The 16,564-nt window shown below is 40.7% G+C and overlaps 1 protein-coding gene across 1 annotated transcript in view; it reads right to left on the bottom strand.

Annotated features, from left to right (window-relative positions):
• ALDH1A1 (aldehyde dehydrogenase 1 family member A1) overlaps positions 1 to 9,057 on the bottom strand; it is a 48,871-nt gene extending 39,814 nt beyond the window's left edge. The window contains exon 1 of the mRNA XM_024211020.3: positions 8,901 to 9,057. Within this exon, the coding sequence (XP_024066788.1) occupies positions 8,901 to 8,996 (96 nt within the window). The 5' untranslated portion in view covers positions 8,997 to 9,057. The remainder of the gene's footprint in view (positions 1 to 8,900) is intronic.
• Between the last annotated feature and the right edge of the window lie 7,507 nt (positions 9,058 to 16,564).

Genomic DNA, 16,564 nt, shown 5'->3' with positions numbered 1-16,564 from the left:
AAAATGTACTGTGGCCAGTATAAACCAAAGATAATCAAACTGGTTTATGCAGGAGCCTTAAAACTGCTGAGATCACCATCCAAAGATTATTTCATATTTGCCAGGAACTGCATTACATATGCAGCTTTAACCTTTATGCAGGCAGAAAGAGCAGCGTGTGCCAAGTTCCCTTTTTATAGCTGGAAAAACCACCCTCTTGCACAGATAAGAACATTGAGATATCCTAGCACACAAGCACACTTTAATAAAACTAGATGGAATGGATATCGTTATCCATTATCAGTATCATTAAAAGCACAAATCAAGTCACTCACACAAGAAATGATTTGATTATCTTATTAGCAGATTCACTCTTACTCTGGAATAATCCCCCCCAAGAAGAATTCCTTAGACTGTCTGGCTGACAACAGGAGTACTTGTGGGCACTTCAAATGTGAGCACTTTCTTCAAAGACAGCAGAGAAGTTTCAGGATTGGCAGGGATAAAATCGCCACTCAATCTTATCTGCTTTTTACTCTGAATTTTGTAGTCTGTTCCATATGCCACTTTCCTTCCCCTTGCTATTAAACCACACCGATCATCCTGAAGCTGACTGCCTATGTTCTAAAACTACACAAAATGAGGATTTCATACATGGGTAATTCTGTCTCTCTCCTTGGTGTTTAGTTACTTGTAAATCCTGCTTGAAGGTTAGTACGAGTGCCTGTTCAGTCGGTATAAACAACGTTTCCCTATAAAATGCAGTGAAAGAAACCACAGCAGTTGCTATCAAAAAAGTCAACATTAACATACAATTACCACCAAGTGGTATTGGAGGTACTGCAGTTATTTTCTTTTGTAACTACAAGGAAAAATTGACATCTCACATATCACCATGGTAAATTAGGGTAAGCGTTTTTCTTTATGGTGAACATAAACTAGTAAACTGATTATAATAGTTCTGCATCAAATACTGTGATCTCTTTTGTGCCTTTAAGACATAACCTCTTTTTGAGAGTGGTGCAGAACTGGACTGGCCCAGCAGTTGCTGAGAAAGTGAAACAGGAAAAATGCCTCCCCATATATGTCAGATCTGTAGGGTTCTAACTACGGAGTGCCTGTAAAATCTTAACATTGATATTGAATTTTAAAAGAGCCCAGTGGGAAATAAGTCACTCAACAATCAGGTGATAGCTCAGTGGTTTGAGCATTGGCCTGTAAAACCCAGGGTTGTGAGTTCAATCCTTCAGGGGGCCATTTAGGGATATGGGGCAAAAATCTATCAGATGATTTAATTGGGGATTGGTCCTGCTTTAAGCAGGGGGTTGGACTAGATAATCTCCTGAGGTCCCTTCCAACCCTGATAGTCCATGATCTCTAAAGTACTGGTTTCTACATAAATGTTAACTAGAACAAGGTTTTGTTTATTAACTGGGCAAGATCCACACTCCATTAAAGATTTCTTCACCAGCTCTGAAGAGCTAATTTTTCTTTCACAAAAAAGTCAACACTTTTTTGGCGAAATACCTCACAAGCAGCATATAGTTTGGTTTAGAAAAGGAAGTAGGAAAAACATCAGGAAGAAATATCCTAGTGGGTAAAAAGATTAGTGCTCACACTGGTGCTTGCTATTACCTTAGCCATTCTTTATTGTGGGCATTATTATATAAGAAGACCAATAGTAAAAATAAGTACCATCCCCTATCAAGTCTTCTCCATTATCTGTGGATCCAGACCCCTCAATCTCTGCATTATATTTTGCAACAAGTGGAGGTTTTTTAGTGGGCATATCTCTATGAGCATAGCTAAAACCATCACCTTCTGGCACAAAGATCCTCTGTCAGTCCCTCATATTACCACCACAGAAACAAATCAGAGGGTGCAGAAGGACAAAGCTGCAGCAGAATGAGCACGAGAAAAAATTATTCCCATTTCCAATATCACCCTGTTCTGTAGCTCAGCCTAGTAGGAATTTGTTTTAACTTGTTTGATTTCCCAGTATGCTACAGTATGCCAAATTCATATCTGTCTGTGAAAGGAGTAATAGTGAAACATACCCTTTTTGGAAGTTGTGCAAATATTGGTTTAAGTACTGCATTTAGAGTACTGACACAAGGGTATTATTTTAGTGTCCCTTACTTATTATTGTTCCTAATGTCATTTCCTCCTAATCCCAACCTTTCACTATGTACAAACCTGTTCAATGTACAAGAACAGTGAAAATTGCAGTATCCAGACATCTCCATTAGGATACATTATGACTTTGCTTATACAGGTATGAACTAAAGAAAATGGTACAAAAAGCCAAACTCCAACCTACACACAATGTTACATATGTTGTAACACTGGGTATATTCCGGAGTATGTTGGCAGCTATGCTCCTTTGGAGTGTACACCGCATGGACACATGGGTTGGGGTGTACTGAAAACAGAAACAGCTAGTGCACAAGCCAACGTGAACAGACACTGCCACAAAGATCAGCCTCTGGCTTGCTTGCATTGCAGTACACTCGTTGCCCATGCTTACGAAAGCAGTAGCAGTTATCTTCCATCATGGTGTGGCAGTTTGCTGTCAGATATCCAGGTCTTCCATAGTAAGGTGTTTCTTTTGCCAGATGTTCATCCACTGTTGCACATGCTGCATGGGTGTTCACCTGTAAGGACTGGACATGACTCATTGGGTTTAAGAGTTTTTGACAAGTCAAATCTTTGCTGCAAGTAACTTTTTACTTAGAAATGTTATTGTGTGCACTGTATAGCTATTGTTTTCACTGAGATCTTCAAGTAAGATGGCAAGTCTCATAATGGCCATATGAAGAGCTGTCCTTCACACTCCTGTCCTTTCCACTAGAACTAGAACTCAACATTTGTTATAGATGGATTCTGACACGGTTCTACAGTTCTGAAGCTTTATATTTAAAAATACAAACCCAGATGGTAGCTCTATGGCGGCTGCAAACAAAATCTCATTTGATTGGCATTCATCTTCAGTGATAAAAGTATAGTAAAATCCTGATTCTCCAAACTACTTGGGTTACAGGAATTCATTCCAGATCATCAGAAATGTGGGAAATTGGCAGCTCTGCAAGGGTTTAGCTTCAGCCTTGTAAGGTTTAGGCAAAATTGAAGTCTTAAATTTCTTGTCTGGGGATTTTATTCTATGGCTTTGGGCTCCCTTGCCCTTTTTATGGCTCAGTTTCACAATCTGGAAAATATAGATAATCTTTCTCCATCCCACAGGTGTATTGTGAAAATTGATTAGTGTTTGCAAGACACTCTTAAGACAAAGAGGGCTGTATTTTACTATTGTTATTTATCACACACAGACAGCATTTGACCCACAGAGGGCTTGGTGTGAAGTGGAACCTACTGGAGCTCTGCAGAAAGAGAGAAGGTTTCACAGGGTTGCACAGTGTGCACGTCTACTGTATGCTGTGGAGCACAGTTCTGCAGGACCTCTTTATGTGCGTGACCAAAGGTCTCTTTAAGGGTGGCACAAGGCAGAATTATCTGCTGTGTGAATCCTGTGGCATTTGGTCCCCAACTGGCAACTGGCTACTCTGCAAAGGCTTCAAGCCCCGAAGGCTTCAATAGCAATTGAGGAGTGGTTCCTAAACTACTCTATGCCTTCGGCGAATGAAATTCCTCATCCCCAGCTCTGCAGCAATCCTCAGCGTGTACCCATGTTACAAATTGGATTTACCCCATGTTTATCCTTTAGCAAGAAAGATTTCCATCTAACTAGATATAATTGTTGCCCACTGTAAAATAGTGGGCAGATATGCCAGCCAGGAAGGTAAAATTACACCCCATCTCCCCCCAATAAATAAACCAGTTCAATCCAAGGTTATTTCCTCAAGAATGGCTTCTATCATTACAAAAAGACTCAAAACAACAGCAAAACAACTTAAAACACCTGAACCTGGCCAGCAAGTCTTAGGGTATGTCTTCACTACCCTCCGATCCTGCGGGTAGCAATCGGTCTATCGGGGATCGACTTACCGCATCTCGTGAGGACGCGGTAAAATCGATCCCTGATCGCTCTGCCGTCGACTCCGGAAATCCACCTCGGCAAGAGGCGGCAGCGGAGTCGGCGGCAGCGCGGCAGCGGTCGACTTTCCCCCGTCCTCACCGCCAGGTAAGCCGACCTAAAATACGCAACTTCAGCTACGGTATTCACGTAGCTGAAGTTGCGTATCTTAGGTCGGAACCCCGCTGTAGTGTAGACCTAGCCTCAGTAAATTGGGAAGGGAAGAACACACTCTTCCCTACAGGTAACCTTTTCTAGGTATCCTATAATTCCTGTCATGGAGAGACTCTCTCTCTAAGAGCCATCATATTCCCTCACAGTGAGCTCACTGCTCAGGCTACCCATTGCATTGTTCCAAAGGTGGTCACCTGACTCCCTGGTCATGTGCCCTCTAGACTTGCAGTCCCTCCTGGGAAACTACATTTCCCAGAATGCCTGCTCTTAAGAGGCCCAAGGGATGTAATAGGAGCACTGTGCCCAATTACACTAACACGAAATCAAAAATTTGAAACACAATATTGAAAAATAACTGATATCCACTTGTGTACACTCTTATCAACTGTGATAATTGCTCCAAGTTTATAGTTCTGTACTAGGGTTGCCAACTTTCTACTCACACAAAACCAAACACCCTTGCCCCGCCTCCTGCCCTGCCCCTCCTCTGAGGCCACGCCCAGCCCCTTCTCACTCCATCCCCCTCCCTCTGTAGCTCACTCTTCCCACTCTCACTCATTCGCTCATTTTCACCGGGCTGGCTCAGGGGGTTGGGGTGCGGGAGGAGATGATGGCTCCAGCTACAGGCTCTGGGGTCGAGCCAGGGATGAGGGGTTTGGGGTGCAGGAGGGGGCTCTGGGCTGGGAGGTGGAGCCAAGGAGTTTGGAGTATGATAGGGGGCTCCGGGATGATGCAGGGGTTGTGGGAAGGGGTATGGGCTCTGGGCTGGGGGTGCAGGTTCCAGGGTGGGGCCAGAAATGAGGGGTTCAGAGTGTGGGAGGGGGCTCCAGGCTGGGGCAGGGAGGTGCAGGCTCTAGTGTGGGGCCAGGGATGAGGGATTTAGAATGATGCTCCAGGCTGGGACCAAGAGGTTCAGAGGGTGGGAGGGGGATCAGGACTGGGCCAGGGGGTTGGGGTACAGGAGGGGGTGAGGGCTCTGGCTGGGGGTGTAGGCTCCAGGGTTTGGCTGGGGATGAGGGGCTTGGGGGGCAGGAGGGTGCTCTGGGTTGGGATCAAGGGTTTCGGAGGGCGGGAGTGGGATCAGGGCTGGGGCAGGGGGTTGGGGCATGGGAGTGGGGCGGGGGTGCAGGCTCCGGGCAGCGCTTATCTCATGCAGCTCCCAGAAACAGCGGCATGTCCCCACTCCGGCTCCTACGTGGAGGCGTGGCCAGGTGGCTCTGCGCGCTGCGCCATCTGCAGGCGCTACCCCCAGTTCCTGGCCAATGGGAGCAGCAGAGCTGGTGCTTGGGGTGGGGGCAGCATGCGGAGTCTCCTGGCTGCCCCATGCGTAGGAGCTGGAGGGGTGACATACTGCTGCTTCTGGGAGCCGCAGGGAGCCTGCCTTAGATCCACTGCACCACCGACCGGACTTTTAATGGTCTGGTCAGCACAGCTTACCAGAGCTGCCAGGGTCCCTTTTCAACTGGGCGTTCCAGTCCAAAACCAGACACCTGGCCACTCTATCCTGAACATCTGTGGGTGTTTGATATGGTATGAATGGAAAATCCCACCAATTCAGCCAAACCTAAAGAGTTCCTTGAACCATCAAAAACCAGTCAATTAAACCTGAAACACTATTAAAGGGAATCTGCAGGGTCTGATTCTGCCCCACTTTCTTTGTGCTAGATCCACAAAGTGACTTAAGTATTGCAATGCTGAGCATTATAGTGCCTCACTTTTAGGCATCTTGCTACCCAGTGAAAGCCACAGCCCCAAGTTAGGCACCTAGGCCCTATACAATGCATAGGGAGAGTTTGGCACCTAAGATCGGGACCCACAAAAGCCAGCATGCTGCACAGGGAGCCACCTAAGCTAGTCAATCAGAAATGCTGAGGAGATGGATATAACATAAGTTCTGCCCCTCTCAGGGAGTTAGATGCCTAAATTCTGGGATTCTCAGCCATGAACTCTCTGCTGGAGTTAGGTGTCTAAACCATGTTTTGCAAGAAATGCCAAGGAGGCACGCAGGTGAGGAAAAAGGCCTCCCTTATATATTTTAGCACTCACCCAGGACACTGGAGACTTTGGTTGAATTCTCCTCTCTGTTAGGAGTGGAGAAGAAAGTTTGAATGCAGGTCTCTCACCAATCAGGGGAGTACTCCAACCACTGGGCCACAGAGTCATTCCTACTCTCTCGTTGGCCCAATGCATATTTAATTATTCATACACATTGGAACAGCTTCAATAGGAGAGACTGAGAGACCTGCAGACTAGAATATCTCATAATCAGCTAGTCAGGACCCTCCCTTGACAGGTGGGGGAAAAAGTTCAAATCCCTGCTCCACATCAGACAAAGGGGGGCACTGAACCCTAGTCTTCCACATTCCAGGTGAGTGCTCTAGCCACACGCTAAAGGCTGTGATGGAGGAGTCCTCCTCATACTCCCTCTGCCCCGGGGCTATTTTGTGTGAAAATGCCTGCTGGATCAGGTGAAATAGGCAGAGGAATGCCTAGTCTGAGGATCTTGCCTAGTCTGAGGATCTGTGCTTAGGCATAAAATAGGTGCCCAGGAGCCTTAAAATGAGCTGGCTGTGTGCATCCTCACTGGCAGAAACATACCGTATGTAACCGTGGAAACTCGGGCACCTAGGGATTTTAGGCACCTACAGGGTTAGGTGGCAGCTGAGCAGGGTTTGACACTTTTTTTTAATTTTAAACCATTTTATTATTTCCCCTTCTTTGCTTCTAGCTGCAATGATTAAAATATATTGTATATTTATGTTTCACTTTTCCTTTATTTACCGTAAGTGATTTAACTTTCCACACACCATGGTCTTCCCTCAGACACTGTGAAGAGCAGTGGTGGCAAGAGAAATATTGTTTTTTCTGCTATCTCATGTAATTTAACTTCCTGATAAGTAACTAATTGTGCTTTGATGCCTGGCTGTGGGAGCAACATAGGACCTGCTCTTTTCAGAAGCATCACAACAGAAATAATTTGTTAAACAATCATTGTCTAATTCTTTAGTGTAACAAAGTAAAATATTTACCAGTACATGTGAGCCAATTTACATTTCTTAAATACCTAAAATACTTACTGATTTCATTGGCATGTCGCTTAAGGAGTTTAGGGTATAGAAGGAATTCAGGATCATTCCCCAATTCAGGATCCAAACTATTTTTAACAATTTAAAAATTAATCCATCCAAATTAAGAGCATGAGAACGGCCATACTGGGTCAGACCAAAGGTCCATCTAGCCCAGTATCCTGTCTTCCGACAGTCACCAATTCCAGGTGCCCGAGAGAGAATGAACAGAACAGACAATCATCAAGTGATCCATCCCCGGTCACCCATTCCCAGCTTCTGGCAATTGACTCTTCAGTGTGTTAAGTATCTCTTTAGAATGCTTAGTTCAATCTTTATGAGAAAGGTACAGACTATGATCTGGGAATATTTATATTTGGAAAAATTGAAGGTTAGCTCAAGAAGTCGCAACAAGAACATTTTCTTGATTGTTTTACTTGTGAACTTTTCTGTATAGCAGTAACATACTATGTGGCATTTTGATTTGTGTCCAGAACTTGAGATAGCCATAGCTAGCAAAAGCTACAATTGTTATAGAAGTTTCTCAGTTTCTGTTTATTGCTGCATTTCTCTTTGCTCTACCAAACATTGTACCTGAAAGTCTGAGATTGCAGAAACTACCAATGACTTTGCTGTTTGCTCAAAGTTTAGAGAGTCTTGCAACTCTCTGTGTACTGTGGTACAAAACACATAAAGTGTCTTTTTAAGCCAGGAATACAAGTCTGGTTTTAGGGTTAGCCCAGAGGATCCATTTCATGCTTACCTTATCTGTGTGTTTTTAAATGAGCATGGAAAGAATTTGCTATTGTACAACGTTCCTGATAATACTGACTAATTAGCAATGGTGGACTTTAGCTGTTTTATTGATAGGTACTTGCTTAGCAAGACAAACAGGTTTATTATCTGTAGGAAAATATGTCAAATGCAGGAGAACCCTTGCTTTAGTTTTGTTTTATTTTATTTTTTAAAAAAAACCTTCTTCCAGACCAACATCATTGGCATAATTCTTAAACTCTGTTTGTAAATATCCCAGTTTATTTAAAAATTAGACTAATTGTTAACATATTCTACAATTACATTTTATTTTCTTCCTGTTCATTGAAATGATGTAAATGTTTCCTTCTCTGGGTCATTTACATTTTCCAGGATACTTATGACCACATATCTTAGCTTCTGCAAAAAATATGGACAGCACACCAAAAAATAGTAGTATAAAACTTACCAACTCTTTAGAAGAGTTTCTCATGACAGAAGAGATCAGAGAACATTTCCAGAAATTACAATATAAGAATTAAATGTAGGTAAACATTTGTAAATACACAATTGAGTTAGTGAGACAAGGGTGGGTGAGGTAATATCTTTTATGGGACCAACTTCTGTTGGTGAGAAAGACAAGCTTTCAAGCTTACACAGAGCTCTTCAGAAAAGATAGTCTCTAAGGTGCCACAAGTACTCCTGTTCTTTTTTCAGAAAAGATATTATCTCATCCACCTTGTCTCTCTAATATCCTGGGACCGACATGGCTACGACGACACTGCAAACAATAATTGAGTTAGTGTTATTTCGATGGTTTGAACAAAACTACTTAAGTACATATATAGTCTTATATGAATGCCTAAGGCAAGTTAATAAACATGCATAATACTACTAACCTTAGTATACTTAATTTTCAGATCACTGAGTGGTGCAGGCAAAGCTGGAGCTGAATTGCTATCTGGGATTTGTTTTTTCGTATTTTCAGTTGACATGTTTAGTTAGTTCCTGAAACACAGGTGAAATGAGGAATCAGAGAAGCTGAGTGATTTTGTCCTGACTGAGCATTTAGCTTTATTTGTGCTATTTTGTCTGAACTGGCTATGGTATATTTGCATACAAGACTATGATTGGATGAAAGATTTCACTGCAAAAAGAAAATGACACTACTTATTTCTAACACCAAGGGCAGCAGTGTTTTCACTTAGGTTGAAATCTGTATGATACAAATTCTTCAGAAATAAACTGTATTGAAAGACATTATGAAAGTTTGCAAATATTAGAGCATTTCTTGTTCTTACCTGCAAAATATCTTTCTTAGATCAGGCAGGTCCAGAAATTCGAACCTGGGCTCTTCAGTTTGGAGGTAGAGACAAATGTGTTAGTTCGGGGTGCAGGCAAAGCCTTTCCCACTAGAGAGCCAGGCAGAATAACTTCCAGAGCTGTAAAGTACTCAATTGTGATTTTAATACACTTGGAACAAATCATCATTCCTGTTGATAACACTTATTGTTGTAGAACATGTGGAATGAGGACAATGTATTAATATAAGGTCCTCATACCCTTACCAAAACCAAGTAATTTAAAGGAGGGACAAAACGATGGACCTGCCTGATCAAAGAAAGAAAATTTGCAGATAAAAACAAAAAATTGCCTATTCTTTTTCCGAGGCAGCTCCACAGATTGTAAGTAGCATTTTTTTCAGCAGTGCCCGCTAGAAAGGGTATCTGAATTTATTAAAATAACGATGAGTAATTCATTATGAAAAGTGGACTGCTGGAGTACTATTGCATCCAGTGCCCCTCTCCTGAAGAAGGTGCCCACTGATGCTTGTATATGTTTAGTTTCTATTACTTAGTGTGGAGCAAAGGTGTTTACTCCACACATCTCTTCATAGAAAGCACGAAACTTCTGTGTCCATGAGGTTGCCATCAGTCTTGAAGAATGAGCATTGAGTTTTTGTGGAGACACTATTCTAAGCTTCCGATATGCCTCCTGGGCCTGATCCAAAGCATACTGAAGTCAATGGAAAGTCTCATTGATTTCAACAAGCTGTGGATCAGGCCTCATCTGAGCTGTCTTGCAATGGAGAATGTAGAGGCTTTGTTGCCTCTCACTGATGGATGATACAGGCCATATAATTAAGCTGATCTTCTGATCCATTTGGATCTTTCTGTATATATCTTAGCAGCCCTCCTGACTTCTAATATGTGCCACAATTTCTCCACATTCAAGATCTATAAGGGAAAGATTAGCCATTAAGAAGCACTGTACACTAGTTTGCGTTGAAGCCCTGGTATATGCAATCTGTTTCCCTTTATAGTGTCTCTTCCTGTCTTGATATGCACTTGAATTAGAGACACTTCAGGCCTTTTACTGCTTGCTACCACTTTCATTTGGGAAGCATGGTTTTCACTACCACTTTCACTTGGGAAGCATGGTTTTCAATAGCACAACAAAGATTGACTTTGCAAAGTCCATACTTTGCAATAATTTTGCTGTGATTTGGTTATCAGTTTTCCTATAAATAATTCAGTCTCTAGTTAGCCAATCTGTTAAGTGTTCAAATTCACATGATTTAGCTTTATCACTCAGGTCTGCAACATAATGATCAATGGCCTCACTTGTTTTTTATGAAGAAATGTGCCTTTTCCAAATGACATTTTCCTGAATCACATTCTCATTTTCATGTATCACAATATTCTTGAAATTTTTGAGTTAAAATAAGATACCCTGAAAACAATGGCACATATCCCACCTCCCTATATATTATGAGAGTGCAAAATCTCATCAGATATTATTTAGAGATCCTGGAAAGACTCTGAAAATCCTTGCTTCCTTTTCCATGCTATTCATTCTCCTTCCCAGTTTACTCTACCTTCCCAACTGTTCCGTGACCAGATGCAAAGAATTGGTTTTTTTTCTTTCAATCTCGGATGGACTTAAGCTACCTTCACTACAAGAAGTGCACTGACTCCTTTCTTCCCCTCATCCTTGCACCTTTTTGACAAAGTGCAGTCCATTAAAAAGCTTACCTGCTATCTTGATCCTCGAGCTTCTCATATTATCTGATCCTGTCTGCTGAAACTTTTTGCCTTACATTACTATTATTGTCAATAATACCTTTACTTTTCCCAACTTTTTACTTCCTATGACTGCCTGCCTCTTTAAAATTTCTCCTTTCTACCTGAAATTCTAACTGTAGCCCTTTCTCAACAAAATACCTGATTCGGTAGATTTCTGTGAGCTATCTAGCCACCTATCAATCAGCAACATCCTTGACCATTTTCAACCTGGGGTTCACTCAGGCCTTAGCAGAGAAATTGCCTCTTTTCGTGCTCTCCTCCTGCTTCTTTTCACCATAATCAATTCTTTCCCCCTCCTCATTCTTTATTAAATCTGTGAAGCCTTTGACACAGCAGACCACAACATCATTCTGGACCTCCTTTATAACTGGGTAGGCAAATCTCATCACATACACATTTGTCAAAAGGTTCTTTCCTTGTATCAGGTGACGATTCCTTCTGTGTGGAAAGATTGCTCTTCGATACCAATGCGCAATGTTCAATCCTTAACCAATTGCTCTTTTCTATCTATCTTCTCCATCTCAATCATCATCTTATCTTTACCTTAAACCTCAATTAAAATATAACATCTGGACATATTGTTTGACATCGTTAGTGACTCTGATGGAGCAGTCAAGTAAACTTGAAAGTTCATGACAACTTTCTTCTGCAAAATATTTTGAAGATGGAAGCAAGTGTGTCATCCTCAAATCTAATTCTATCTCCCTTCTTGATTCAGACATCCAATCTCCCCTCCCGGTCTGTATCTTTGGCGTCTTCCTGGGATCTCACCCATACCTCCAAGGTATGGAAATCTTCCTCTTCCTATCACAACAGTATTGCCCATGTGCCTCTCTACTTCATCTTACACTGTTATCTCACCACTGCTGGTGTGAGCGGCAGATCCTCAACTTACAAGAGATTTCCTGTAACTAGATTCTCCATCTATTTTCAAATGCTATCTGATAGTACAACTTTTCTCCCTGGTCTAAACCCGTTGATTTCTTTTTTCTTCTAGTGCTATCTTTAAAAAAAAACCTTTTCAATTGTGTTATAAAACTTGTTAATGTGTTTTGGGATGCTGTTTATGTGCAAGAAGCTGTACAACATCAATTGTATTGTAATGCATTACATTGGTTTCTTCACAAAGATTAAAAACAAGAAAAACAAAACAAACAAACAGAGAGCCACCAACAGGGCATTTCAGAGCACCCAGTTACATACCTCAGGTATAGTAACATTGGGAGATATCACCAAGGTTGTAAGCACTCGGTCTTTAGTCATATGTATTGCAACACAGGCTTGGCATTGAGCTGTTTGCCAACAGCTTCATGCCTCACAGAATCATCAATAAAATTAGTCACTTGATATATCTCATTGCATAACAAGCAGGACAGAGTTTGATGTCAAGTTTTTTAGTAAACATGCTTTGTGATTTTCTACTGATGCAATTACTGTGCTGTGGGTGTAGACTGGAATAAACCTGTCACCAACTAAGATTAAGGGCTCTACTTGGGTTTTTTTATGTTGGTTTCCTTCAGTGCTCCTCAGAGGTTACATATAATTTGGAAGCTATATAATCTACATGGTATTTCCCCTTCAGTTATCAATAATACAGAAGCATGAGCATTCCAACTACTTCATAAATGGAGAAAAAGAAATACCCATTCTGAACCTTTCATGGAAGTAGACATGAATTCCACATTTTTGAGAATACATTCAAATTCAAGTTGTTTGTTCTTGTCGACTCTCTCCAGCCCCATCCATTCAAGTTGCCAAAACTTTCCTCCAACCCAAACACCTCCATCCTGATCCCTTCCAAGCTTTCTCCTCCCACCCTGGGTAAAATGTTCCAGAAAAACTACTTCTAGCAGCCAAAATCCTCTTGCTTCTATCTCCCTTGGCCTTGACAAACTTGGATCAACTAGAAATAGGTCTTTCACAGTTGGCATTGCATCTTTCCACAACTAAACCAAGTTTGTTCTACTATTGTATATGTCATTATTCAGTGAAATTTTATCTTCCAACTTAGAAACTTACAAATTTTAAGGATCAAATTTTGAAAGATTTAAAAAACCCATTTAAATCATATGACTCATTATTAACTAAACTTCTAAGCTATCAAGCCATCCAAAGTCAGGTTTAGTTTATTATGGATATCAAAATGTGATCAGATTACAAATGCACTTGAAAATGACAGTAGTATGTGAAGCACTTCAGTTCTGGTAATCTTATTCAAGGTATATTCAAGGCAAAGATATAATCCTTTATGGAGATCCACAATCTCAAATGTGGATAATGTAGATCAGAAGATGAGTGTATTTTAGAAGATGGCATAAAGGGGGAAGTGAACATAAAGGTCGTGGCCAGAAATTCATATTGTGAATCTGATACCTCTGGGGACAGCATGTAAAATACATATCTTATTTTATAGGGTTACATTACACCATTATCACAAAATTGGTTATATGGAAAGGAGAGGTTCCCCCATACTCCAAGTCTGGTACAAGAACATCTCACTCTTTGGGGTGTCCTGAGACACTGCATAATATCTAAATATTTTACTTTGCATTACCTCTGCCACCAGCTCAGAAAGGGGAATGCTTACATCATCAGCAAGTGCTCTTCCTCTCCTTTTCATAATGTGATCTTCACATGCTAATTATGAACAGCACCCTCTTATGGGAGTGGAGATTTTACAAAAAACAACAAACAAAGTGACAAAAATGTTCCTAGACAACTATCGTTCTGTGTGTTCATTCTTTTTTGGTTTAATGCCCTCTACCAGGCCCTTTTGCTTCACAGCTTACACCAAATCATCTTTATGATGTTAAAATATACCTGGCTATGTATTTTCATTGTGATTTTTACTATTCTGTTTACCCCAACTGGCCTGAAATGATAAAAGAACAGAGGTACATCAGGTCTATCTGGGTTGCTATCTACAAGGGATAGATGGCAGGACTGACTATTAAATTCTGAATGTGGTAGTTTCCATTTCGCTGGCAAATCTAAGTTGACACTATGATTGGGATACAAATCACTTTTATCCAAGCAACACATATCCTAGACACAGTTGCCTTCTACATCTAAAAGGACTGGGTAGGCCATCTCATATACATCCCCTGTGATTAAGTAAAATGAGATAAATTACTACTACTACTACTACAAACTAAAGAGGGAAACTACTTTAAAAAGCAATTTTTATTGATACTTCATTCAAACTTTTCCACAGAGGGGAATAATCCTCATATAAAGTTTTGTCTTTAGTTGTAGGGATGACTATAATTCTGGACCATTGTCCAGTATTTATGATCCTGAGGAGGGTCAGAGGCAAGTGGGGAGGTCAGAAATGCCATAATCTTCCATTATTGGTCCTGATATTCAAATACCACATCATTACTAAACTCGAATTGCAAATAAACAACACCATATTTTAGGTCCATATGAACAGAGATAATGATCCACTATGCACCAAACTAAACCAAACCAACAACAAAATAAGAGGGACAAGAAGAATGAAGGAAGACAAAGGAAAATGACATATAAGACAATATCCATTTGATCATAGGGATATCACACTGCTCCCTTATGTAAGAACTCTCAGTAATTAGGACCATACTGAACGTTCTTATTTTCCAGAAACAGCACATTTCCAATACACTGATCCTTAAAAGATCATTGCTGGCATCAATCAAAAGGCACAGTAGCTCTGATCGTGGAGGGCCCTGCTTGCTTAAATACTTTATTTACTAGGTAAGCCCTGCCTTTTTTTACTCTGTTTGTAAGGGACATAAATTGAAGGTTGCCTTTAACCAAGTATGTCACAACTCCAAATATGACTTTTTTTTCTCAACCCTTAAAATAACTTAATAATTCTTAAAATAACAATTATTTTATATTTATAAGTAACTTATTTTATGCCCAAAATAAACAATGATTTGTTATGCTACAAGGTGAAATACATCTGAAGATTAACTACGAGGGCCAGAAATACCTCTCCCTAAACACACAGGGCTTGATTTCATTCCATAGAAATCAATGGGAGCTTCTATGAGTATAGGATCAGGCCAATTAAGTTCCTGAACATTATATTAATACTATGGCATTGGTGGACAAATTGAAGGTGCCCTGGATTTGCCCCACTATATAAAGGAGGGACGAACAGGAGAGGAGTAAACTTCTTCACTGACTATTTAATCAGAGTTGTCTTTTCATAAGGAAGTTCAGGATTTCAGGAAGGATTTTTTTTTTTTGGTTCATATATATACAACGTAGCATAAACATCACCAAATAAGGAAGAAAACCTGGCACCATATCCATGTCAAATATAAAGGAGAGTTATGTGCTAAAAGAGAAGATGAAGTTATATGAAGAGAAGGAGATGCCCTTTAAAAGAGTCAATGGGTTTTGGGAAAACCCAGATAGTCTCACTCTTAACATAAACTGGTTACAGCTTTTCATTGCAGGAGTCAAGCTAGCATCCTTTACATGTGCACTCCAAATTATTATTTATATAGCACTTATAAGATGATCCATATTTCACTCAAAGTGCCCTACATGTAAGACAACACAGGGTTTGGAGAGTAGGTGTTTCCCATCTTTAACTGTTGCAATTCAGATGTTCTGAGAATGCTCCAAATGACACATTTTTTGGCAGCTGTTGACCAGGTAAAAGCCCAGCTGAATGAATTCCTCTTGATCCTCACAATTATTACAAGTCTCCTAAAAAGTGTGATAAAGAAAAATATATATATTTGAAAGTTGTTGTTTCAAAAGGTGAATAGCCCTTTTATAATTTCTTTCAGCCTCATTGTAACCCATCTCCGGGTCCACAAGATAAGCAGAATCAGTCACCAGTTTTATTAATAGGTTTGTATCATGTATGCTGAAGTTAGACAAGAGATCAATATGCTGAAGCACACATTTAAATTATGAAAAATATTACCATGCAAAAAAACATCTAAATAGTGTCCCACGAGATATATTAGTTTTTGTTGAAAACTGCAACAAACGGAGACATTTCTTCAGAGTCTGGATGGCCAGGAGATAAAGGGAGACTTTCAGTGGTTCAGACCTATCCCATGTTGGTACTGACAGAAAGTTATGTTAATCTAGAGGAATAGTTTTCAAATTGTGAAAGGGGTTTAGGAGCATCATTGAAAATCTAGGACATCTAATAAATGGCCTATGCAAAATGAGTTAGTGTCTTTATCCAGTTCCCAGAGGACAGGAATACGCATCAGAAAACCATCATCGGGGCACTAATTTGCACCAATATTAGCAGTCTGAGCAGAGAAGCCAAAGACATGAAGGGACATGAAAAATGAATTACCCCTTTACCAACACCCGAGCCAATAAGAATTCACAATGGATTTGAAGTGAACATAAAAGGGCTATTAACAGTCATTTTAAGAGTTATGAATGCAGGTCAAAGTGGCCTGATTTGCAGAGGTGCTGAGCAGTTTCTTCTTCAACAGGAATTTTAGGTGCTCTAC

This window comes from Terrapene carolina, unplaced genomic scaffold (genome assembly GCF_002925995.2).
Source record: "Terrapene carolina triunguis isolate 2854851 unplaced genomic scaffold, T_m_triunguis-2.0 Scaffold113, whole genome shotgun sequence".
NCBI lineage: Eukaryota > Metazoa > Chordata > Testudines > Emydidae > Terrapene > Terrapene triunguis.
This window is presented reverse-complemented; position numbering and strand designations above follow the sequence as displayed.